Genomic DNA, 26770 nt, shown 5'->3' with positions numbered 1-26770 from the left:
AGACCATCCTGGCTAACATAGGGAAACACCATCTCTACTAAAAATACAAAAAATTAGCCAGGCCTAGTGGCAGGCGCCTGTAGTCCCAGCTACTCAGGAGCCTGAGGCAGGAGAATGGTGTGAACCTGGGAGGTGGAGCTTGCAGTGAGCCCAGATCGTGCCACTGCACTCCAGCCTGGGCAACAGACAGAGCGAGACTCTCTCTCAAAAAAAAAAAAAAGAAAAAGAAAAAAGAAAAAAAAGAAATCCTGCACAAAAAACAACCAAAAACAGACTAAGAATCAATTTTTTGGCCAGACGCCAGTGGCTTACGCCTATAATCCCAGCACTTTGGGAGGCCTAGGAAGGCAGATCACCTGAGATCAGGAGTTCGAGACCAGCCTGGACAACATGGTGAAACCCTGTCTCTACTAAAAATACAAAAATTAGCAGGTCGTGGTGGTGCACACCTGTAATCCCAGCTACTCAGGAGGCTGAGGCAGGAGAATCGCTTGAATCCCGGAGGCAAAGTTTGCAGTGAACTGAGATTGCCACTGCACGACAGAGCAAGACTCCGTCTCAAAAACAAAAACAAACAAACAAAAATAATCAATTCTTTCTCTATCCCAAGTTGAAATATTTACATTTCTAGTTTGGGGTATATGTTCACGCAGTATTGAAAATGGCGTCAGTGAGAAATTGCTCAGTGATTTCAGGGTTTACACTTGATCATATATTGAGGAGTAGCTAACAGTACTAACCAAAACAGGCTGCCAGTCCAAATGATCTGGAGTAGAGCTTAAGGTCAACTACTTTAGCAGGTATAACATTAAAAAATAAACCAAAAAACAAAAATAAAAACTCCACTGGATATAGAACTTGACCTACAACTCAAGCTGTATAGAAATTCTTTTTGAAAGTCTTCAAGTAACATCATCTGTTTCACACACGCTTACCTTTATTCATTACAAAAATGTAAATGAATCTTTTTTTAAAGTTTCCTAAATTTGGTAATCCAAACAGCCACCAAGTAGCCCATATAGGCAAAGTTTGAGAAACTATGTGGACCTCCAAGACTTACAAATATTTTGGGCTGATCTCCAACATACTTTGGACCACAGGGGTTTTAACTATTTTAATATATACCTTTTAATTTTGAATAAAGGTTTTGATTTTCATGACTTAAAAAAATTTTTAATTTGAAATAATTTCAAGCTCACAGAAAAACTGTAAGAATAGTACAAAGGACCCCCATACATACCTCACCTAGCTTTCCTAATTGTCAATATTTTACAGTAATTTTATTTTATGTAGTTTTATTTTTCATTATAGAATTATTACATGTTTATTGGGGAAAATTATTAAAAATATTTAATAGAATAAAGAACATAGATATCATCGATAATCCACTACGAAGAGACAGCCACTATTGACATCTCTTTTATCTATGTTAGGCTAAAATTTTTATTCTTCAATGCTTTTTTGGTAACGATTGGTATTTCTTTCCCAGTCTGGGATTAGGGTGAGATAAGTGAGGTATTTAGGGCACAAAATTTAGGAGGCTCTCATTTTCAGAGTTCTGTAGAGTGAGCATTTATACGATCCTGAGAGCGAGTATGTCCTTACATTTTGTGCTGTAGGCCCCTCAGTTGCCTCACTCTATTCCCTGCCCTGTTACTTTTTATATCTTCTTCCACCCTCCATTTCGGGCTATGAGAGCAGAAAGAGAACAGGAAGTCTCTTTCTCACTTCAGAGTTTCAAAACCCTTAAGGATGGAAAGTGCTCAATGAATAAACAACGTTTGGGAGGGAAAAATATTGAATAATATTTATACCAACTCCTGCCTTGTTACTAAAACTTATTTTATGAGTAGGGGGAAAAGAAGAGGGGAAAGAGAAATGATGGGAATTTAAAAGAAAATGAGACCTTGCCTCTTACCCACTCTGGGAGAACGCAAAAGCCAACTCCCAGAGTGTATCATGCTATAGTGTAGCATGGGAATAGCAGTGGGACCTGAAGGCACCTTGAGTATAGGAATTAGGGTCAACTCAGCAACGATTTGCCTATGCCTGATAACCTAGGTATCAGGTGCTGAGTTGAAGGTTATCAGGGCCCTACTAAATTCCCCCAAGGGCTCCTGGAACTTAGATGCAACTTGAGAGAGAAAGGGTAGCTAGAGGGACACAGAATTTAATGAAGATTACATTTCTACCTCCCACCCCGCCCCAGTGGAATGGAGGCTTACAAGAACAATTATACAGGAAAAGATATGTAATGTTTTCTGTATACCTGAACATGTCCCCTAAGATCTGCGTCCATTATACAAGAGCAGAATGACCCACTGATCTGAATTGTATTATATGACCATGAGATATGGGTGGGTGAGTAAAGGTTGAAGTTACATGGCAGAGATTCAGTCTTTCAGAAGACAGATACTCAGAAGACAGATCCCCTTGAGAGGGGATCCTCTCAGGAACCCATTTGCCACTACGGCTTTCTTTGTGTTCTCAACCGTACATGTTCAACTACCCATACTATTTCCCCCAGTTAACACACCCTCCACTTCCAACTTTTTGTTTGGAAATGTTATCTGCCTTCTAAAACCCAGAACATAAGACCCACTCCAAGACTTTCCTGATCACGAAGCCATGGGCACTTCTTCCCCATCTCTTCGGGAACCCACCATGTGTACTTAGGGGATATTTAATATTTTCTGCATGAATATGTGACACGTGGCCTCAAATCATACTGTGGGTCTCCATGTCTTATTAATAAATTTGTACTTTTCATGCAAGTATGAACTGTATCATACACATAAACATGAAGGTGTCTTAAGAGTACCCAGTATGTATAAGAGGTATTCAGTGTATGTGTATGAAAGGATGAATTCCCACGTGGTCTATCCACCAAAATGGAATACCTAGTGTCTTAGATTGACTTCTCCTAGAAGCAGACTCTGAGCCAAAGTTTCAAGTGGAAGTGATTTATTAAGAAAGTGCACCCAGGTCAAACTAGCAAGGGAGTGAAGGAAGAAGGATAGGAAAGAAGATGCAGACAAGCAGGGTACAAGTTTAGATGACTTCCTGGACTCACTCTGATCCTGTGGAGAGCTCTGTAGCATAAGATACATCTGTGAGTTCATCCTGTCTTGAGGTTAGGGAGCTGGGCTTTTGTACGCTAGTCAGTGGCTGGCTACCAGCTACTTTGGGGGATGTGAACTCCCAGGCATCTCCAACCTTCTAACTGGAGGTGGCTCCAATAGCCCAGGGGCCATCCTTCAAAGAAGGTTGCAGTGCAACCTGAGGAGATTCTGAGGGGATCTGAATGGGGTACCAGTATATTCACTGCACCTGGTAACACAGTTTTCTGGGCTTCATTCTGAGGAAGATGCTCCTGTTGATCTTTGTTTTTTAGTCAGTTATTTCATTTCTTTTTTTGGTCTGTTTGCTAATTTATATCCTATCTCTTTGTGTTGGTTTCTACAAAACAATAAAACATTAAAAAGTTATCCTTAAAGAAAACTAAATATCAGATAATCCAAAGATTTATATCTGGAAAAAAGGAAATCATAAAAGTTCTGGAAGAAGGGTCAGAGGGGCTTTGGGAAGCAGGAGCTTAAGAAGGCTAAGTTGCTCTATAGAAGAACATAGAAAGAATTTGGTTTTTATATTTCTTTTTTTAACTCCGAAAGGCAAGCACAGGGAAGACAGAAGTAAGTATAGAAATAAAGGATGTAGCCAAAGGACTACTGAGAAGAAGAATATCTGATGTTTGATCTTAAGATGACTTTGTGGCTCCACCTCCCTAAACATTGATTGTAGACTGCCACCAACTCACAACCTTGGGTAAATAGGAAATTTTTTTAGTATTAAAACTAAGGAATGAATTGCAGACAGAGTAGAGGTGAAGTTGCAGAATGGAGAGCAAGAAGTCAGTGGAGGCGGCCAGAACCAGAAGAACCACGAGACCATGACTCCACAGAGAAGAGCCACACATCTTGGCAGGGACACTGGATTTGCCTTTCCCTAAGGCCTGGAATATGAACATTGTAGCGTGCGAAAGCCCAATCTTATCTAGATCCTTCTGATAACTGGATTATTCTAAGGAAGCTAACGGCACCTTAACATTTATAAGGGGCTTTTATAAAACAATACACAATCATAATATGGGAGAAGTTATGTGAGCCATATGAAAATGCAAAACGAGGAAGAGACAAAGGCAGAACCAGAGCCCAGACACTGTGAGTCTTCATCTGGTCTTCTGTTATGCATTATTGTCCCCAGTAGCAATTTGCAATGGTAGGATCAGGTTACTGACTGTGTCTGAGGCTTCTCAGAAAATCTTAGTATTAACACAGAGAGTCTGAAAAATGGGTTCATTAAATTCCCTCTGTGTCATAGCTGAGAAGCTGTTCACCCACTCACTTTGGTTCAAATCCAAGGTATTCTATGCAGTTGGAAAAATTGGCTGGGTGACATTTTCTTTTTAATGGCACATTAAATCTCTTCTATTCCATCCTTTTTAAAGGCTTAACAAGTAGGCTTTGGTATTAAGGAAAAGTAGGCTATTCATGATCTGAAAATTTTTAGAATGGTGCAGGCAATTCCTGAGACCAGGGAGTCACTGTATGTATTCCAGGGATGTGAGAAAGGCTTTGAGGTGTTCAAGAAAGAGCAACTAGTTTCCTGTGATTGGGGATGTAAGGTAGACAAAGGCTGGAGAAATCATAGGAGATAGGCCAGAAATTTGTAATCTGTCTTTCAGCAATTGGAGGTTACTGAAGATATTTTAGTAAAGGAATAGTATTAAATTTATCTGGGGAAAGGTCATTGGTTGCAAAGTGCAGAACAAGTCAAAGGGAAGCTGGGGGTTTTAGTCAGCTTGGGCTGCTATAACAAAATACTATAGGCTGGGTGGCTTAAACAATAGACATTCATTTCTGTTGTCCAGCATTGGAGTGCTAGCATGGTTGGGTTCTGTGTGGGTCCTCTTCCGGCAGATGGCAGGCTTCTTGCTGTGTTCTCACATGGAGTGGGGATGGGAAAACACTCCCTGGTCTTCTCTTTTAACCCCACACTAATTCTGTCAGGACGACCCCATCTTCATGACCTCATCTAAACCTAATTACCTCCTAAAGGCCTTATATCCTAATACTATCACATTGGTGGTTGGGGCTTTGGCATATGAATTTTGGGGGGATGCAAACAAGACTTCAGAACACCAGGGAATCATTTTTTGAGGAGGCTTTTCCAATATTTTAAGAGAGAAAGGTTGTACTTCTACTCTCGGAGTGAGAGTCTCACTGACTATCAGATATCTGAGTAAGATATTGGGAAAGTAAAGTCCAAAGAGGATAGAATGATTTCACTATCAATTACTTCAGATACACACACACAAAAAAAACAACTAAAAGAAAAGTCGCCAGGCGCGGTGGCTCACGCCTGTAATCCCAACACTTTGGGAGGCCGAGGCGGGCGGATCACAAGGTCAGGAGATCGAGACCACGGTGAAACCCCGTCTCCACTAAAAATACAAAAAATGAGCCGGGCGCGGTGGCGGGCGCCTGTAGTCCCAGCTACTCGGGAGGCTGAGGCAGGAGAATGGCGTGAACCCGGGAGGCGGAGCTTGCAGTTAGCCAAGATTGCGCCACTGCACTCCAGCCTGGGCGACAGAGCGAGACTCGGTCTCAAAAAAAAAAAAAAAAAAGAAAAGTCAGCCTTCATGCAGTTAGTCTGAATGCTAAATGCTATGGTAAGGAAATACAGGAGACTAAAGCTTCTCTGACTTGTGAATACCATTATATTGTTCCCCAAACCGGGGTGTCAAATAAATGTGGCAGCTCATGTTTGGACTCAGGTTAGAAACATCAATGAGAGGGTAGGCTCGAGAAAACTGAAAGGCATTGGAAGGTCAAGGCAGCTTCTGGAGGGTGAAACCACTGCTCAATTCAAGCTAAGTGTTGCCTTTTGGGAAAGTGGGCTTAATGTTGCAAGACCTTCACATTTTCCAAAAGAAAGTAGTATTCCAAATTTCTGTGTGGGCTCCACTGGATTTTAAAAATTGAAACCTAACTCTAATTTTAAAAAACAATGACATGGGCCAGGCGCGGTGGCTCACGCCTGTAATCCCAGCACTCTGGGAGGCCGAGGTGGGTGAATCATGAGGTCAGGAGTTTGAGACCAGCCTGGCCAACATGGTAAAACCCCGTTTCTACTAAAAATACAAACACACACACACACACACACAACAAAACAAACAAACAAAAACAATGATACTGTATGAGCCAAATAATAAATGTTTGTGTGCTACATTTGGTCTGCAAGCATCATATGACCTCTGGCCTCTTTCCTCAACTAATTTATGGAAAATTCACTTTACACCAAGCCCTGTGTTCTGCTCTAAAGATAAAAATATGAATTAGGTACACCCTGCCCTAGAATCACTGGCAGTGGAGTAGGGAGCCAGATAATTATAATAAAATATGCTGATGCTCTGAGAGGTTGCCCATTAAGAGTTGGTCCTACTAAGATGGTACCTAAATTGACATCTGTGTATCTACATTTTAACTTCATATTTCAGTGCTATATGCCAAGTGGCCTAAAATAACATCTTTCTATAAGGGCTTATGTGATTTGGATCTGTGTCCCCACCCAAATTTCATGTAGAATTGTAATCCCCAATGTTGGAAGTGGGGCCTGGTGGGAGGTGATTGGATCATGGGGACAGGTTTCTCATAAATGGTTTGGCACCATCCCTTTGATGCTGTCCTTGAAATAGTGAGTTCTCATGAGATCTGGTTTTTATAAAAGTGTGTAGCACCTCCCCTCTCTCCCCCTTGCTCCTTCTCTGGCCATGTGAAGTACTGCTCCCCCTTCTCCTTCCACCATGATTGTAAATTTCCTGAGGCCTCCCCAGAAGCCAAGCAGATGCCAGCATCATGCTTCTTATACAGCCTGTGGAATCATGAGACACACAGACCTCTTTTCTTTATGAATTATCCAGTCTCAGGTAATTCTTTATAGCAATGAAAGAATGGACTAATACAGCTTACATGTAGTATGATTGAAAACAAGGACATCTGTGACTATCTGTAGGTTATCTTATATACTATTATTTTGGAGGGGAAAAGTTTTGCTGTATTTTTTGGCTCATGGGTAGATACAGTAAAAGGAATCAGAAATCAGGGACATGGGAGGTGGTCGAAGGAGGAAGCACCATGCTGGATGGTGTATTAATTTCCTAGGGCTACCATAGCAATTTACTATGAACTTGGCTTACAACAGAAATCTATTCTCTCACAGCTTTGGAGGCCAGAAGTTCAAAATCAAGGGGGTAGCAGGGTTGGTTTGTTCCTTCTGGAGGCTCTGAGTGACAATCTCTTCCATGCCTCTCTCTTGGCTTCTGGTTGCCAGCAATTCTTGGTGTTCCTTAGCTTGTAGACATATCACCAATCTCTGCTTTTGTCTTCACTGGCTTCTTCCCTCTGGGTCTATCTACTCCCCTTCTCTTCTAAGACCTTTGAGGTCCAAGGACCTCATCCCTAATCCAAGAAGATGTCATCCTGAGATCTTTGACTTAATTACATCTGCAAAGATCTTTTTCCAAATACTGTAATGTCATATTCACAGGTTCTGGGGGCTAGGATACAGACATACTTTTTGGGAGGCCATAACTCAACCCACTATAGATTTTCCAATACAGTAGTTTTCATGTGAGTCAAAATTATTTTCATAATAATACTAAGACATTATCTGCCATTTGCATTGTGTTGACATTTGCACTGATGATACAAAAGCAATAGTGGGCAGAACTGAAGTTTCCTTAGCATGAACAATGCAGTGAGGCCAACTGCGCCTGAGAAGGTGCAGGTGTAGAAGGTGCAGGGGGAGAGAGGTGGGAGAAGCAGGCCTGTTCTGGAGCTGGGTCTTTGGCAGCTGAGGGCCATCAAGGCTGGTCTTCATAGAGCCACAGTGGACCCCAGGAGGACTAAGCAGGAACAAATAGCTGAGACTCGGGCTGGGGCAGAGCAGCAACTATGGTTGAGAGGATAGTGATACACACTTGGGTAGCCTAGAAGCAGGCACTAGCCCAGCCTGTGAAAAGGTCTTAGGTACCAGGCTGTGTCTCCTTTTCCTGGATACAAGTTTTTAGGGCCCTAGGGTACAAGATAAAGTATAGTCTCAGTGGCAAATTTCAAATGTCAAGTTTTTTCCTGAGGCAGTAAAATAAGTGTGTACCTCCCCAGAGGGACCATGGTGACAACAGCTCTTAGAGAGCATAGATGTCTAGAGGCTGGATGCTGGGGTCAGACTTGATTGGATTTTGTCTTAGCCTGGGTTCTTCCAGATGTAAGGATTTGGGTGCAAGTACTTGATTCAGGAGATAATCTCTGGACAGGTGGTAAAAGAGTGGGGAAATAAGACTTGGAAGGAAAGATAGACAAGAAAGGTGGTGTTAATGGATGAGTTATTGTAGGAGGCAACTGGGACTTAAGCCCTCTGGATCAATGTAGAATACTTAGAAGCGCCTCACACAGAGGCAAGTAAGCTGGAGAACTTAATAGTTCAATTCCTACATCCCCTTTCTGTTGAGGGTTGCCCCTCGGGTCTAAACTCCCCAGTCATAATGTCCTTGCCGGAGAAAACTATCAAAAAGAGAAATGCAGGAATTGACGGTATAGAATGGTCTGTAGGTAGGGGCACAGTCGAAGGACTGACAGTTTTGAATTTCCTTTCCCTAAGCTAATTAATTACATGGCTTTTATTCTCTGTGCTTCAATTTATTCATCTACAGAAGGATGATGATAATAATTGAAACTCATAGGGTTGTCATAGGAATTAAATGACAAAATACTCCTATGTAAAGTGCTTACAAAATTCCAAGAAGCAGACTAAATATGACTATCAAATAACTTCTGGAATATTCCTTAAGTTAATTATTTAAATTTGTTATAGTTATCTCTCTCTTATAACTTAGAAAGGTGATAATTTACTTGGCATTAGTTGCTCTTCCTTTAAAAAAGCAACCTAATGGTTTTTCCCAACAGATTTTCAGCTTCACTAGTGTACAATTGTGAATTTCCCTCCATCACTCATCAATATTTTTTTAGCTGTGTGATCTTTCTTTTTTCTATTTTGTTTTTGGAGACAGGGTCTCATTTTGTTGCCCAGGATGGTCTACGAACTCCTGGCCTCAAGCTAACCTCCTACCTCGGCCTCCCAAAGTCCTGGAATTACAGGTGTGAGCCAGTGGGCTTGGCCAGCTGTGTGATCTTTCATTAACTGAACTGATTTCAGTTGTCTGGAAACTGCAACATTTTCATTGGGGCCACAAATAGAAATAAAAAACTGAAGTGTCTTTCACTTCACCTCTCCTAGAATGCCAATGCAAAACGTGATCAATGTATTTATATTTTCCAACCACAGTATAGGTTTCTAGAGATATTCTGCATATATTTAACTAAAGTGTGCCTTCATAAGCACAGATCCTTATTTATTTATTTATTTATCTATTTATTTTGGCCTAGGCATCAACCAAGGTGGGGCGAATGAAACAGCCTTACAGGTGGTTTGCTGTGCTTAGCAATTTTTTAAATACACAGATCAAATTCTGTTGCACAAATTCATCTAGGAGCTCTGAATGATTCGGGACCATAAAATACATCTCTCCTCACCTGTTTATATTTTTTATCTCCAAATGATGACTTAAAATGTATATCTTGAGCATCACCACCCAAATTGTATCCTTTCCTCCCCTAAATGAGCATAGCTTTGTAATTAAGCAAGGGATTTGGGGCCAGATTACTTGGATTCAAATTTTGTCTTTGACATTCAATAGCAGGATGAACATGGGGAAGTTACTTAATCTCTATTTGCCTCTATATCCCCATCTGTCCATTGGGAATATTCATAGCACCTACCTCATAAGTTTATTATGAGGATTAAATGAGCCTATATTGTACAGTACTCAGCTCTTAGTAAATGCTATCTAAGAGTTTTCTTAATAAAAATAGAAAACTTTGTATATGTTGACTGTTTAGTATTCAATATATACTTTCCCTTTTATGACTGGTGCTTTGTGTGGATCAGGTGGAAAGCAGAATAGGTAGCCATTTATCTTTGTGGAGGCTGTCATTTCTCTTTGTCTAGACAATTTCACTGAACTTTTGTAGGAGAGTCTCATCACTGGCCCTCTCTTGGCCATAATTCTAGTTTTTTCAAAAAGAATTTTTTTCTTTTTTGTAGAGATGGGATCTCACTATGTTGTCCAGGCTGGTCTTGAACTCCTGTGATCCTGAAGTGGAAGGACTCAAAGTGATCCTCCCACTTCAGCCTCCCCAAAGTGCTGGAATTATAGGTGTGAGTTACTGCACCTGCCTCAATAGTTCTGTATTAGGGTTCTTCAAAGACCCAATAGGAGATACACCTTTTTTTTCCCCACAAAGAAAACTAACTATTCAACCTTGAGATAGAAAATTCTGACCAGCAGCTACTCTTGGCTAAGCCAGTATACATCTATATAGTAAAGAAAGCTTTAAAAATAAACATGTTCATTATAAATTTGACTCAAAAATCAAATAATCAAGCCATTTAATTTTTTAAAGCAACATTTACTTCTTTACTACTCCTCTGAGAAAATAGAAAAATAAATTATCTGCAGCAAACTATTCTTGGGGCAGAAGCCTTGAAATAAGCCACCTCTTCATGAACTTGTGTCAGGTATTTGCCTTTATCTCTGCATACTCCCATAGATTCATTTCCAGAAAATTCTCTGTGTTAAAATCTTTTACTATCTGGTTGAAAATGTTTTCACCAGTTATTTTACTAACATGCATCTTCACAGACATCACCGTTACAAATAAAATAAACAATTACCTAATCAGTAACAATCATGCCTTCATCCAAATATGAGAAAAGGAACTGGGTTATATATGACTTTTTAAAAAAATGAATATTCGAATGTGTGCATTAACTATGCCATTTTTATAAGAACACATTTTTTGAATGATTGGCAGCCTCTTTTCACCTAAACAGATATGGACATATCTACCTTTTAGGGTGTCACTAATTTTTCTTCTTTTTTATAAACCAGTTTCCTAAGATAATTCAACAACCTGTTTTATGCAATTTTTAATGATTAGCATGTTTAATTTTTTTAGTATGTTTAATTACAATACTCCACTCAGCCTTCTCTATAACTGAAGAAAGAGATCATAGTTTTCTTTTAAAGTTTGTAAAATTGCTTGTTAAATGTCATTTCAAATATAATGGTTTCATGACCAGGCACGGAGGCTCACACCTGTAATCCCAACACTCTGGGAGGCCGAGGCGGTTGAATCACTTGAGGCCAAAAGTTTGAGACCAGCTTGGCCAACATGGTAAAACCCTGTCTCTATTAAAAAAAAAAAAAATTGCCATGTGTGGTAGCAGGCACCTGTAACCCCAGCTACTTGGGAGGCTGAGGCAGGAGAATTGCTTGAACCTGGGAAGTGGAGGTTGCAGTGAGCTGAGATCACACCACTGCACTCCAGCCTGGGCAACAGAGCAAGACTCTGTCTCAAAAAAAAAAAAAAAAAGAAAAAAGAAAAAAAGAAATAATAATAATAATGGTTTCAGGAAATTATTGCTCAGTTTTCTCAAATAACAAATATCAATCTTTAGGCTCATTCACATATCCATAATAATGGAAATTTGTATTATAAGTAAACCTCTAAGCATATCCTGTACATTCTGGATGGACTTCAGCTTATTAGAATGGTGACTGGAATACCAATGACCACAGTTCAGGCTGTCAGTAATCTCAGTAATTTCAGTTTTTTTTTGAATATTTTCTATTTTCACTGTTTCAAACTTAAAATTAAAACTTACTCCTTTTGAGGAGAACAAGGTGGCCCTGCTGAGGGCGCCCCATAGCTCTGCTCCACATCCACCGTGATCCACATCCACAGCGAGACCGCCATGTCGGACCATGTTGTCTGGTCCCTGTTCAACTCGCTCTTCATTGAACTGATGCTGCCTGAGCTCCATAGCACTCACCTACTCTGTGAAGTCTAGGGACAGGAAGATGGTTGGCAGCCTGACTGGGGCCCCACTAAGCCTCCACTGCCAAGTGCCTGAACATCTACGTCCTGATCTTCGGCATCCTTGTAACCACTGCACTCGTCATGATTTTCACCACTAGCTCAGGGATAATCTTCCAAGCAATTTCTCAGACGATAAAGGATCTCCAAGGCCAGTAGTTGTGCCCACACACTCCACCATCCATTGCTGGCCTTGCACCTTGCCCTGGGGCTGTTGGCCCTGCCCACTTGATTCTGCCCATTTATGCAGCAGTTTATACGCACATACTTTTCTACAATGGTATTCGATAAAGTGCATATGTTCCTGAAAAAACAAAAAAACTTACTCCTTTTAACCATTGACTCACGCTCCTATTTGAAAATAAAATGTAAAAAAGTATTACAATTAAAGATCGTGTGATAGTCAGCTTCCGAAATGGTCCTCATCTTTGCTTCCAGCTTTTATGTCCTAGCATAGTTCTCTTCCACACTGAATAGGACTGACCTATGTCAGCAGTGGGCTATGGTGGAAAAGGTGGTGTGTGACTTCTGAGACTGGGTAATAAAAGACATTGGGACTTTCTCCTTGGTATTTCTTGGATTATTCACTGTGGAGGAAGTTGGCTGCCATGTCAGGAGGACAATCCTGATAGCCCTATGGAGAGACCCTTGAGATAAGGAAGTGAGGCCTCCTGCCAGCAACCATGGGACAGAGCCACCTTCCCATGGCTGACATCTTGATTATAACTTCATGAAAGAACCTGAGCCAAAACCATCTGGGTAAACTGCTCTCAAACTTCTGGCCCACCAATATCTGTGAGGTAATAAATATATGTTGTTGCTTTAAACCATTAACATGAAGATAATCTGTTACTCAGCAATAGATAAACGCATATAGAAACCCATACAGATATCAAAGTTGCAACACAAACTTTTCAGTACATTTTTCCTATCAGAAAACTCTGCAAAATGGGTGGGCGCAGTGGCTCATGCCTGTAATCCCAGTACTTTGGGAGACCGAAGTGGGTGGATCACTTGAGGTCAGGATTTTGAGACCAGCCTGGCCAACATGGTGAAACCCCAACTCTACTAAAAATACAAAAAAATTAGCCAGGCATGGTGGTGCGCACCTGTAGTCCCAGCTACTCGGGAGAGTAGGGCAGGAAAATCTCTTGAACCCAGGAGGCAGAGGTTGTGGTGAGCCAAGATCGCCCCACTGCACTCCAGCCTGGGTGACAGAGAGAGACTCCATCTTAAAAAAAAAAAAAAAAAAAGAAAAAAAAAGAAAAGAAAAGAAAAGAAAAGAAAAGAAAAAAAAAGGAAAAAGAAAACTCTGCTAAATGAAATGGAAAAGGTGCCATTTGGAACAAAACATCTGGTCATAGGCAACTGGGATGGGAATTTATTTTATGGGAGTTAATGAACAACTTTTTGTCACAAAAAGTTTTTCAAGTCTTTCATAAGGTGGAACATTTATTTTTGAAAATAGTAGCTGGGTGGATCCTTACAGACTAGTCAAGAAAGGTCATATTAATACAGTGGGCAGCAGTAATGTTTTCATGGTCTATCTTACCACCATCTGACATGTTTTTGATACATTTGACAGGAAAACATCACTGGACACCCTGGCAACATCAAAGCACCAAATTTTCCTGTCATTAATTGCACATAAAAATGTTCTATTTCTCCTGGCTGTGGAAAACAAAAAATTGACCGTCATGAAAAAGTGGTATATTGTTTTATTTTCCTTATTAAATGCATGTGACAAAACCTTTTTAGGGCTTAAAAATTCCAACAAGAACCCTCTCATATAGGTCCCAGAAAGCAGCTGAACTAGCGTGGCCATGATTACTGAGCTCTGCCTGGCATTTCCTCCCTCGGCCTCCAGACTTCTCATTCCTGAGGTTTCTTTTCTGCCTCTTCCTGCTGAAATCACCCCCATGGTCCCACTCACCCCATTTGCTCCCATATCAAGAAGTTTCTCTTGAATCTTCCATGTAAGAGTACTCTCTCCCAGCTTGGACCATACCAGTTTATGACTATTCCTATATTTAGCATTTATAATTTACTCGTTTTTGGAGTTGGAAATGTGGAGTTAAATTTTTCTCCCACAGAGGAATTTAAATTCCTTCTGGATTTGAATTATACTTTATAAGAGCTTAGCTCAAATTCTTGAAAATGGTAGGAGGCCCAAAGGTATTTCCAAATGGAAGGGTTACATGAAGAAGTCCTTCTGCACCTTGAGGGAATAGTGGGATGTTGGGAGAATGGAAGTCATTGGTGGTGCAGAGATGAGAAGTCTTTTCAGTGGGCAAGGGGGTAGAAACTCCGCAACTCTCAATTTTAACTCCTAGTCACTTTCTTCAACAAAGCATTGCACTCATTGGGAACCCACCTTTGACTTTCTTTCATTGGAAATCAATGAGCAAATATTTACTCACAGAAAATGATTTTATTGCAAACATTGTTGGGACAAGTGTATTTACTTACAGAAATAATTTTATTGCAAATATTGCTTGGACAAGTGTATTGCATCCTTTATTAATTTCTTTAGCAATTATGAAGCTTTATTTGGCCTTCCTAGCTTAACTTCCTTAATAATGGTACCAACTAATATTGATTTACTACATTTATGGAGTTATTTCACTTTTTAATAGATTCAATTTGATTATTACCATAAAAGAAAAGAAAAAAAACAGCCTTTGGTGGTGGGTGACAGGATTTTTTAAACTCTGTTTACAAACTAATAACTTAGCCTATGACTATTTCATTGATGCTGGCAGAAGACCCGAGACTCCTGGGTCAGGGACAAAGGACTTTTTTACTCACAGCACAGCAAGTACTGTAAAGTCATGTGCTTTGCCTCCCAAATCTCATGGACAGAAACACTGAAGTCGGGGATTCTGCAATTTTATAGAAAGCAGTAAGCAAATCTTTTCTCTGTCTGGGAGGGAGACATTATTTCATCCCTCCAGATTGCTCGCTGCAAACATAACCCAGAGAAATAGCCCAGATAATGAGTAGTCAGTGCCTTGTATTCTTGGCATACCTAGCAAAACATACGCAAGACTCATGGAAGAGTATCTCTCCCAACAATCATTGTGAATCTGCATTATTTAGACTGAAACAATGAAGCTCCAGGAAGGTAATAGATGACTTTATTACATTTACAAAGTCATTAGTATCAAAACCTGGGTTTTCCCAAGAAACGTGCACTAATATGTAAAATATTTTATATAATTTTTTGTTTTAATCACAGGCTTAAATGATATTATTTGAATATAAATAAAATATTATTAAGTACAAATAATATATTATCAACACGAAATTTAGGCCTGGTACAGTGATTCATGCCTGTAATCACAGCACTTTGGGAGCCCGAGGCAGGAGGATCGCTTAAGCCCAGGAGTTCGAGACCAGCCTGGGCAACATTGTGAGACCCTTTCTCTACAAAAAATAGAAAAAAAATTAGCTAGATGTGGCGGTACATCTGTAGTCCTAGCTACCCAGAGGGCTAAAGTGAGCCTAGGAGTTTGAGGTTGCAGTGAGCTGTGATCTTGCCACTACACTCCATCCTGGGTGACAAAATGATATCTTATCTTAAAAAAAAAAAGATATTTAATAAAGGCATACTAAAACGTGATTAACAGAACTTTATTAAATATTTTTAAAATATTGCTATATAAAATACTATTAAATATAATTTATATATTAGTAAACACAACTTTACCTTTTTTCTTTACTTTCTAAAATGTGTTTACTAGAAAAATTTCAATTACGTATACTATATGCTCACATATATATTATATTTCTATCGGGTAGCACTGAAATAGACTGTAACTGCTTCATCTCCTTTTTTCTTTTTAAATCTCTTGTTCTGAAGCTCCACCCCCAATCCTTTTTTGGGTACAACATGCATATAGTAAATGCATCATGTACTTATCTTAAGCACAGAACTTGCTGAATTTTAACCAATGCATACGCTCTTATCATCACCACCCAGATCAAGATACAGAACATTTCCATCACTGCAGAAAGCTGTCTCAGGCCCTTTTCTAGTCAATGTCCACTGACTCCCTTCTTTGGTGATACCCACTATTTAACTTGCATCACCATCAGTTAAGTTTTTCCTGCATTAGAAGTTCATGTAAATGGAATTGCACAATATGTACTCTTTTGTGTCTGGCTTCATGTGCTGAATGTGATTTTTTAAAAGGCTTAGCCTCATTGTTGAATATATCAGTACTTTGGTTTTTACTGCTTTGTAGAATTCCATTGTATGGCATACGACATTTATCTATTTTCCAGTTGATGGATATATGGGTTGTTTCCAGTTTGGGCTATAATGAATAAAGCTACTATGAACATTCGTATATATGTATATCCCTTTTAACCTTTAAAGAAAGATTGTGATAAATCTTTGGCAAGACACTTCCATCTATTCCCCCACCCCCACTCCAGTACCTAACACAATGCCCTTCTTGAAGGATATTTGCTGAAGCATGATTTCAAACCAGCTGTGTGGTGATTTATTTGTCTCCTAGCCTTCGTATGGAAAATAAATTCCAGTGGCAGAACAAAGTCTACTCAAAGTTTCCACTATTATCACAAATAATGAACAAATAAGTCAGGAAGTCAGTTTGCTGTATTTAAATGATCTATTTCAGTTTCGTTGCCAGTTAAAAATAGACTTCTGCTCCCAGATAAATTTTAGTGACTGATCATAAAAGAACACAGATATTTCCTACACCATTTTCTTTTCTAAAATTCCTCCCCATTTTCTCCATCTCCTTTCTTTTTCCTTTCTAACAGAAATTCAGAGAAAAACAGGTCCTAAATGAAAATATAAATAAATATTCAAAGAAATGCAATGTGTTTTGCAAGGAGTGTTATTATTGTGGTAGTTAATTCAAAACTTTCTTCTTCCAATTTTCTTTTCTTTATGTCTATTTGAAAGACCACAGAAGCCAGACATCCTGGGTTTGAATCACGGATCTGAAATCATGAGTGAGGCTGGGAACTTAATCTCTGAGCCTCAGCTTTCTCCTTGCTAAGTTGGGGATATAATATCTTCCATACGGGGTTGCTTAGAGGATTAAAAGCCCTAACACGTGATTAGGCATGAATCTTTGTGAAGCTCAGTCCTTATTGGAACCCATACCTCTTCCTGCATGATTACTACTTGTTTCTTGTTCTCTTTGTCTCTCTGAAAACTTGGGTATCATCAGGGATCTGTCTGTGCCAAAGTTCCCAAATTGTGTGATCAGCACCCTGGGGTGCCAAAGCACACTCACCAAGAGCACTCCAGGATATTTACAGTTTTAAAGGGCAATGGTGATCATTGGCATCTGTAAGACATGTAATGGCTCCAAGTAGTGCATGATTTCAACATCAGATTGTGGTACATTGTTTTTCATTGATGTCATATCTTTGCCAGGCTGTGTTTTTTGTGGTTGCGTTGATTAAAAAAAAAAAAAACAATCGAATCCTTGAGCCCAGGAGTTCAAGACCAGCCTGGGCAACAAAATGAGACCATGTCTCTACAAAAAAATTAAAAAATTAGCCAACCTGAGTGTTGATGTGCTCTACTGCCTGAGTATCGATGTGCAACAGGATGAGAATGATGATATTCAGTCCCATTCCAAGGTTAGAGAAATTGGACAGTAACCAACAGGCACAGACATCTCATTTATAAGTGTTGTTCAAGAATGATATTTAAAATAAAATTTTTGATTTGCATATATCATTTTTTCATATGCCTAGTAACTTGCTAGGATATAAATACTAAGCTGTTTGGATCTCACTTATCTAGTGGACTTCTTAGGTGTTTCTTTTGGCCTAGGGATGCTGTGAAAAAGTGACTGAGATGCTAGCAATTTTGTGAACTTTCTGCTCTAACAATGTTGAACCTAGGACAGACGACGGTGATATAAATAAAGATGTAGATTTTGTAGTGAGTATATACTGATAATAACAAATAGTTAATCAAAATAGTTGAGACTACATCTTGTAGACAAACATGCAACTCCCCAGGAAACCAATTCTTTAATTAGTTAATTCCTAGTGATCCTCAAAGTTCAATTTAAATATAACCTCTTCCAAGAAACCTTCTTTAATTTGTAACTTTTCTACTCCCATACTCAGTACTATCTAGATAAGGAGCCTCTCATCTAGTTTCCAAAAACCCTCTGTTTACTCTATCATAGCATCTCTGTTTACTCTATCATAGCATCTCAGTATATGTTTACTCTATCGTAGCATCTCACATTTGATTTTCTTGTGCCTATTAGAGCTTGTGGGCAGAGACCAGGTCTAAATGAATTTTGTGTCTTTGGAACTATGGCACAGTATCTAGCACAATATAGGTGCTCAGAGGATATGTGTTAATGAATTAAAATGAAACACAGAAAGAATATATAAGTAATAGTAACCAATGTTTACTATTAACTTTATAGGCCAGGTGCAGTGGCTTATGCTTGTAATCCCACCACTTTAGGAGGCCAAAGTGTGAGGATTGCTTGAGGCCAGGAGTTCGAGAATAATCTGGGCAACACAGTGAAACTTCATCTCTACTAAAAATAAAACACAATAAATGATAATTAATAACAATTTTATAGGTTCTTCCAGAGTTACTCCTAAAGATGATTTAGTTAACTTATAACTTAAAAACGATCTAGTGTGATCTTCAATTTACATAAGTTCAGAAAGGGGAATAGAGACAACCAAGGGGGAAGAGCAGCAGTCACTTTTGGTCATAGGAATGGGCAGAGCTGAACCTAGAATCCAGAGCTCCTGCATTTTTTTTTTTTTCTGTACCACATACTGCACCTGGTCACTAGCAATTACAGGGTAAAGTTCTTCTGGATAGGATCCTCTTTTTATATCTTTCTGCAACCCTTTAAGAACAGAACCTTTAGACACTCAAACCCAAGGAATGGTTACCATAATGTATTAGTCAGGGTTCTCCAGAGAAACAGAACCAGTAGATAGATATGTGGAGAATACTTAAAAAAAATTTTTTTTTGAGACAGGGTGTTGTTCTGTCACCCAGGCTGGAGTGCAGTGCCACAAACACAGCTCACTGCAGCCTTGACCTCCTGGGCTCAAGTGATCCTCCTGCCTCAGCCTCCCATGTAGCTGGGACCACAGGTGTGTGCCACCACACTTGGCTAATTTATTGATTTCTTGTAGAGACAAGGTCTCAATTTGGTGCCCAGGCTGGTCTTGAACTCCTGGGCTTAAGCGATCCTTCCACCTCAGTCTCCCAAAGTGCTGGGATTACAAGTGTGAACCAGTGCACTTGGCCTAATGAGAGGATAATTATTACAGGAATTGGCTCACATGGTTAAGCGGGGCAAGAAATCTCATGTCTGCTGTTTGCAAGCTGGAGAGCCAGGAAAGCTGGTGGTGTAATACAGTCCTAGTCTAGAGGACTGAGAATTGGAGGACTGATGATATAAGTTTCTGTCTGAATCCAAAAGTTCAAGAACCAGGAGCACCCATCTTTGAGAGCAGGAGAAGATGGATGTTTCAGATCGAGCAGAGAGAGTGAATTTGGCCTTTCTCCACCCTTTCGCTCTCTTCAGGCCTCAACGAATTGGATGATGGCCACTGACATTGGAAAGGGCCATCTGCTTTACTCAGCTCACCAATTCAAATGATAATCTCTTCCATAAACTCTCTCACAGACACACTCAGAAATAATGTTTTGCCAGCTATTTCGGCATCTCTTGCCCCAGTCAAGTTGACACATAAAATTAACCAACACACATAGTTTACTAGATTGAGGCACAGTCTGAGGGAAATTACAACCAATTAAAGATGGAAGAAACTTTACAACTGTGAAGTACAGAAATACTGAAAAAAGAACACAGAAAACAGTCAATTTCTTTGAATTTTGAGTTTGTTCTTATTTAGTGATTGTGAATATTTCAAATATCAATTTTTGTTGAATTCATTCACTCATTTAACTTAAATTGGCCACCTATTATTTGCCAGGCACCATCCTAGGAAAACACAAAGGTTCCTGGAGCTTTCTGTGTATTAGAAGAGAAAGATATTACATAAATAGTCATTTCATTGTGATTGGGAATAATTGTCAAGATAAATACAGTGTGCATTTGGAATGTATTAGACAACTTTACCCCCACTAGAAGGGCTGAAACGAATAACCCTTACCAAATTAAATATTGTGGAGCAACTGGAACTCTCAAGCATTGCTGGTGGGGATTTAATATGATCCAGTCACTTTGGTAAACAATTTGGCAGGTTCTTCTAAAGTTAAACATACAACTTACAGGACCTAGTAATGCCAGTCCTTGGTATTTACCCATGAGAAAAGAAAATATATCCACACAAAAACTTATGCACTAACCGTTGTAGCAGCTTTATTCATAATTATAAAAAATAGGAAACAACCGAAACATCTACCAACAAGTGAATGGATCAACAAATGGTAGTGATTCCACAAAATGGAGAGCAATAAAAAAGAATGGACTTCTGAGACACCCACAGCGCTGGATGGACCTCAAACACTATGCTAAAAGAAACCAGACTCCAAAAAAGTAGACTGTATGAAGTTGAGGAACAGGGAAAACTATGTTACCGTGATAGCAATCAAATTAGAATTGCCTAGGGAAGAGGCGGTAATTGGGAAGTGTCTTGGGACTTCCTGGGGTGTTGGAAACGTGTTGTACTCTCACTGGGGTGGTGGTTACACGGATGAATACATTTGCCGAAACTCATGAAGTGTATGCTGAAAATCTGTGCGTTTTACTTTATGCAAACCGAATTTATTTTTTCTTTTTTTGTAAGTATTACACCGTGACTGCGGTGGTGGCTGGAAGCAGAAGTCATGAGTGTATTCTGTTTTTTTGGTTTTTGTTTTTTTTAAACCGGCAGTGGGGGCGGGAAAGGGGGATGCTAAGTACCAGAAACTTTCCTAAGCGTTGAACAGAAGTGGAGGAAAACTTGGAAACGTTCTACATTTCACAGGGCGAGGGCACGCTGCCCCAGCAGCGGCTAGCGAAGAACGGCCCGCCTCCCGGCGGGCTCGAACCAAGTAGAACCCCAAGTCTCCCTAGAGGTCCTACCGCTCCCAGCGGTTTCCGCAGCTACCTCCACCACCTCCTCAGCGAAGCGCTAGCCGGACGGGAGGGCCCTCGCCGGCGTCGTGCTGACGTCACGCGCGTGCTGACGTCGCCCGCGGCCGCGGCTTCTGAAGCGGGTTGGGGCTCGGGGGGCGCCGAGTTTGACTAGTTTGGGGGCGGCTGGGCGCTTGGCGTCCCTCCCGCCGCCCGCTGCGCCCCGCAAGCCGCTCCCCTGGCGGGCTAAGTGAGTCCCGCCCGCTCCCGCGGGGACCCGCACTAGAGGCTGGGCGGCGCTCGGCGAAAGTTGGCCGCTCACAGACTGGCAGGCGGGCAGGCGGCCGCAGCCATGGAGCCCCGCAGCATGGAGTACTTCTGCGCCCAGGTGCAGCAGAAGGACGTCGGCGGCCGGCTGCAGGTCGGCCAGGAGCTGCTGCTCTACCTTGGCGCCCCTGGCGCCATCCCGGACCTGGAAGAGGACCTGGGCCGCCTGGGCAAGACCGTCGACGCGCTCACCGACTGGGTGGGTTCGAGCAACTACCGGGTAAGCGACGGCGGCGAGGCTGGGCTGGTCACGCCCTCCGCGGCGGCCCTTTAATCCCCGACGCGAGCGCCGGGCCGGGAGAGCTCCTGTCCGAACCACCGCTTAAGAGGGGAAACACACTTTTGGGAGGCCGAGGCGGGCGGATCACGAGGTGGGGAGTTCGAGACCAGCCTTACCAACATGGTGCAACCCGTCTCTACTAAAAATACAAAAATTAGCCGTGCGTGGTGGCGGGCGCCTGTAATCCCAGCTACTCAGGAGGCTGAGGCAGGAGAATCGCTTGAATCTGGCAGGCGGAGGTTGCAGTGAGTCGAGATCGAGCCGCTGCATTCCAGCCTGGGCGACAGAGTGAGACTCTGTCCCCCCCCCCCAAAAAAAAGGGGGAAACGGGGGTCGCGCGTCCCCACTGGGCAGCGAGAACTGACTTCTGACCACGTTTTTCTACCCTTGTGAACAATGACAAATTCAGCGATTCCGTGACACGTTGCGGAGTTACTAGGACACAGTATTGATCACTTATTAAAAAAAAAAAAAAAGTGAAAGACTTCGACATTTGTGTTCACCTGTGTAAACACTACCCAGACCAACACTTAGAACATTAGGATACGATTTTAGGTTAATGTGTCTTAGTAGATAGGCTAATGCTGGGGGAAAAAAAGTTACAAAGATGAGGTATAAGAAGGAATGAGCCTTTCTAAAGAGTCGGTAGTAGGCAGGTTGTAATGTAGCCACGTTGGGAGGCCAGGTAAATATTTTGTATTTAACTTGCCCCGTAGTCGTTAGTAGTTACTTTTCTTTCTTGTCTTCTGGTGGCAGTGTTGCTTTAAAATGCTGCCTGCAAGTTCCCATGGATGAAGTGATTCTTCTTAGTAACGTATTCTCATAATCCAACGAATAGGCTGTACTTTGAAACCTTTTATTCAAAAAGAAGAAAGGCAAACTCTAGAATTATGATGCAGATTTAATGGTAAAGCCCGGATGAGTTTTGGAAAGGTCAGACTTTTTACAAGAATAATAAAGTTTGAGAACCGTGTCGATGCTTCATTACATACCATCTCTTTATTATTTTTAAAAAGTTTGGGGAGTAATTTAATAATATATCATTACCATTTGGGAGATTATTTCTTCTTTGGAAGAAACAAGCTAAATTTACTCTGTAAGAAAGGCATATACATATTCACACTCAAGATAGTTGATTTTATGCTACAGCATAGACTGTTGTAGAAAGACAGCGCTTTGGTAATGTTTGCACCCCTTCCCAAGTGAAGATCGATTTGCCGTCTTCTTTTACACGTGCTGTTGTGAATTGGCTTTGGGCCGTTTCATTCATCAGATGTGCACTCAGTGAATGACAGTTGAGCAATCATGCTGATATTCTGTGATACTACAGTATGCTAATTTTCTGTTATGACTCTGAGCCCTACTTCTACTCGGTGCTGTGTTTTTAACTGTTCTTTAAGAATTAGAATCCATCAGGGGTCTCATCCGGGTTCTTAACTGTTTTCACTACACATTTTCTCCATGCTCCTCACTAGATAATGTAGCCAAAGACAATTTCAGCAATCAGAAGAGAACTGCCATAGTCTCCCACCACCTATCTATACACTTCCTTGTAGCTGTGACCATATAATCTACCTTCTTCCTTATTAGAATAGATAAATAGCCTGTTTTCCTCATTTATGCCATTCCCTCCACAAAAGTATTAGATTCCATGCCTTCTTGCTTACTCAAGGACATTGATCCATCAATTCTGCTCTCTTTCCTAAATCACTAGTTCTCCCCTTTCTGTTGAATTCTATAGCATAATAACTTTTCTGACATTGTTAGGGAAAGGGCATTCTAATTAATCTGTTGCTTTAGGTTTTATAAACTAAGTTACCCAACTGGGTAATCTTTTTAATTTTTTTTAACTTAAGATACAATAAAACATATTTAACTATTTTAAAAAGTGTGTCATAGGAGTTTTTGAACATACAAATAGAATCATATTTCTATTTCAGTTTATACTGAACAAAATACAATTTTTCTTTGGATTGGTAGTACTTCAGAATCTGAGTGTCTTAACAGTCATTGTGTTAGTAAATTTGAGTGCCTCCTGTATGCTGGGTATTCAAGATGCTAAGGATCCATCCAGCTTTAAACAAGACAAGGCCCATTCATTCAGCTTCATTAGGATATTTATCGATGACCTGTTATTATCAGGAACTTATTCTTCTAGGCATTGCAGATACAGTGTGAAAAAAGACAAATCCTTGCCTTTGTGGACTTAGATTCTAGTAGGAGGAGAGGAATAAGCAAGAAAGATAAATAAAATGTATAGTGTGTTAGATGGTGTTAAGTGGTTTGGAAAAAAAAAAAAACAGTGAAGGGAATAGGGAATACTAGGCAAGATGCATATGTTGGAATTTTAAATAGTTGGTCATTGAAGACCTCATTGAGAAGGTGACTTAACAGAAAATGGGAAAATGAGATCCCTGCCATTGTGTTAGAAAGAGGTAGACAGGTATAGAAATTAGATCATTTCAGGTAGCATGTGCTTGTAAGTAAACATGGTTTGAAATGCTTATGAGACTCTACTTTGGGTGGTCAAAAGAGGTGACATGTGAGTGCGGACACTAAAGAAACATAAGAGTGAAGAATAATTGAAGCAGAGAAAGCAGCAAATTCAAAGACCCTAGTTTTGTTGAGAAACATAAAGAAAGCCAGCCTGGCTAGAGTTTAAATGAGTGAGGTGTTAAGAAAGACGAAGTTGAGGAAGCAGGTATAAAGTCATAGGATTTTATTCTAAATATGGTGGAAGTAGCTGGGCAGGTATGAAGTCATAGAATTTTATTCTAAATGTGGTGGAGGTAACTGGGTGTGGTGGCTTGTGTCTGTAGTCCCAGCTACTTGGGAGGCTGAGACAGAAGGCTCACCTGAGGCCAGGAGTTTGAGACCAGCCTGGGCAACAGAGCAAGTTCCCGTCTAAAAAAAATAAATACAGTAGAGGGTTTTATGTGTGTAAAGGGTGGCTGCTTTGTGGAGAGTCGACTATAAAGGAGTAACAGAAGCAGCAGAGAGATAATGGTGGCTAGGCCTGGTTTGATAGCAATGGCAATGCTGAAAAGTGGAAAATTTGGGCTATGATTTGGTGGTAGATCCACTAGGAGCTCCTGTTGGATTGGATTTGAGGGTTGAAAGAAAGAGAGGAATTATGGATAATTGCCTTGCTTCAGCAGTAGGTTAGATTGTGCTATTTATTGAAATAGGGAAGACTGAGAGAAGAACAAATTGGGTGAAGGATATAAAAAGTTTAGTTTTTACTGTGTTAGGTGTGAGAAGATTGTTTAACATACAAGTTGAGATGATAGACAGTTGGGGTCCCAAGTTCAATGGAGAAGTCATAATTGAAGATTCAAAATATGGAAATAGGCATATATGTAATATAGGTAGTCTGACATTTGACTTTTACTCAGAATGGTCCTACAATTTCAGGAGTTCTCAAATTTTTAAATGGTATTATGGCAATAAAAATTGCTTCATAAAATACAGTTAAGTATGATAACCACCATTTACAGAGTCCTTAGTGAGTACCAGGCACTGTCTCAAATGCTTTATTTGCATTGTCTCATTTAATCTTTAAGATGGTCTTCGGAAATCGGTGTACTATTATTTTCCTTTTTTTGTAGAAAAGGAGACATAAGTATATTGCTTTAGACCATAGACCTGGTAAATTAGTGGAGGAGTTGCTTAAGCCTTGGAAGATTAGAATATCCATATTCCTTTTCTCTACTTTTATAAACCTCTTCAATATTCTATTATTTGCCAGCTCTACTTTTACTTTTGTATATTATGAGGATTAGTAACATTTACATTTCATCTGCAACCACAGGGTAAGTTGACGTTAAAAAATGGAGAAAACGCAGCCTGAGCAAGATAGTGAGACCTCATCCCTACAAAAAAATTAGCCCAGAATATTGAGACTGCACTGAGCCATGATTGGGCCACTGTACTCCAGCCTGGGCAACAGAGCCAGACCCTGTCTCAGGGAAGAAAGAAAAAAAAAAAAAGAGAAAACAGTGAAAACATGTATGTAGCGCTATGTAGTGCAGGGCTGTCTGGTAGCATTCCATGTATTGTCTCAGAATTTAAAATCATAGCCCCTTTCGCATTCTGAAGAGGATACTTCCCACCATTGGTGTCACCTCAATTATATATCCTATAAACTATTAAGAAATATGCCATTCTTTAGTTTGCCGAAAGAGGTGAGGTTTATCTACCCATTAATACGTATTGATGTTGCCTATTCCATTTACCTGCTGTATAGGTGAACATTCAGTTGTTTTTATGTTGCCTATTCCATTTACCTGTTGTATAGGTGAACATCCAGGTTGTTTTTAATTCTTTATTTTTAACATTGTCCTTTTTGTCACCTTGTTACATATGCATCAAAAATTTTTCTGTGGCGGTGATTCTCAATCCTGTCAGAGTCAGTTCCCTCTTTTAATTACCCCTTCTTCCTTTTCAATTCTGAAATAAAATTTATAGATAATATCTGATACACATAAATTTTAAAAACCTCTGTAATGTATTAGCTGTACTATAAAGGAAAATCACACATAATTTATGAGGTAAAATATATTTTGACATGTAAGTATGTCAACCTTACTACCCATGAAAACATAATGATAGTTACATGGTTGTAAATGCTGCCGCCACCAATTCAGACCACTACAGGTATGTAGTTGCTGGTGATTCATGCTTTTTTTTTTTTGAGATGGAGTTTTGCTGTTGTCGCCCAGGCTGGAGTGCAGTAATGCAATCTCAGCACACTGCATCCTCCACCTCGTGGGTTCAAGTGGTTCTCCTGCCTCAGCCTCCCGAGTAGCTGGGATTACAGGCGCACGCCACCACACCCAGCTTATTTTGTATTTTCAGTGGAGACCGGGTTTCGCCATGTAGGCCAGGCTGCTCTCAAACTCCTGACCTCAGATGATCCACCCGCCTTGGCCTCCCAAAGTGTTGAGATTACAGGCATGAACCACTGCGCCCGGCATTGAGTCACCCTTTCACCAGTGACATTACTGTTGGTGATTATGATATTCTGGAACTCTAAATTCTGA

At 40.4% G+C, this 26770-nt stretch overlaps 1 protein-coding gene across 32 annotated transcripts in view; it reads left to right on the top strand.

Moving 5' to 3' along the window:
• Positions 1–21124: 21124 nt before the first annotated feature.
• Positions 21125–26770, top strand: part of CLASP2 (cytoplasmic linker associated protein 2) — a 221060-nt gene continuing 215414 nt past the window's right edge. For 29 of the 32 annotated variants that reach the window (XM_031663824.1, XM_031663819.1, XM_031663822.1 and 26 more), the window contains exon 1: positions 21474–21668. In XM_031663824.1, coding sequence (XP_031519684.1) covers positions 21474–21668 — 195 coding nt within the window. Of the gene's footprint in view, positions 21669–26770 lie in introns of all 32 variants that reach the window. The other 3 variants (XM_031663835.1, XM_031663794.1, XM_031663816.1) reach the window with 2 other exon arrangements.

The sequence above is a fragment of the Papio anubis genome, chromosome 2, assembly GCF_008728515.1.
Source record: "Papio anubis isolate 15944 chromosome 2, Panubis1.0, whole genome shotgun sequence".
In the NCBI taxonomy this organism is placed as follows: Eukaryota; Metazoa; Chordata; class Mammalia; order Primates; family Cercopithecidae; genus Papio; species Papio anubis.
This window is presented reverse-complemented; position numbering and strand designations above follow the sequence as displayed.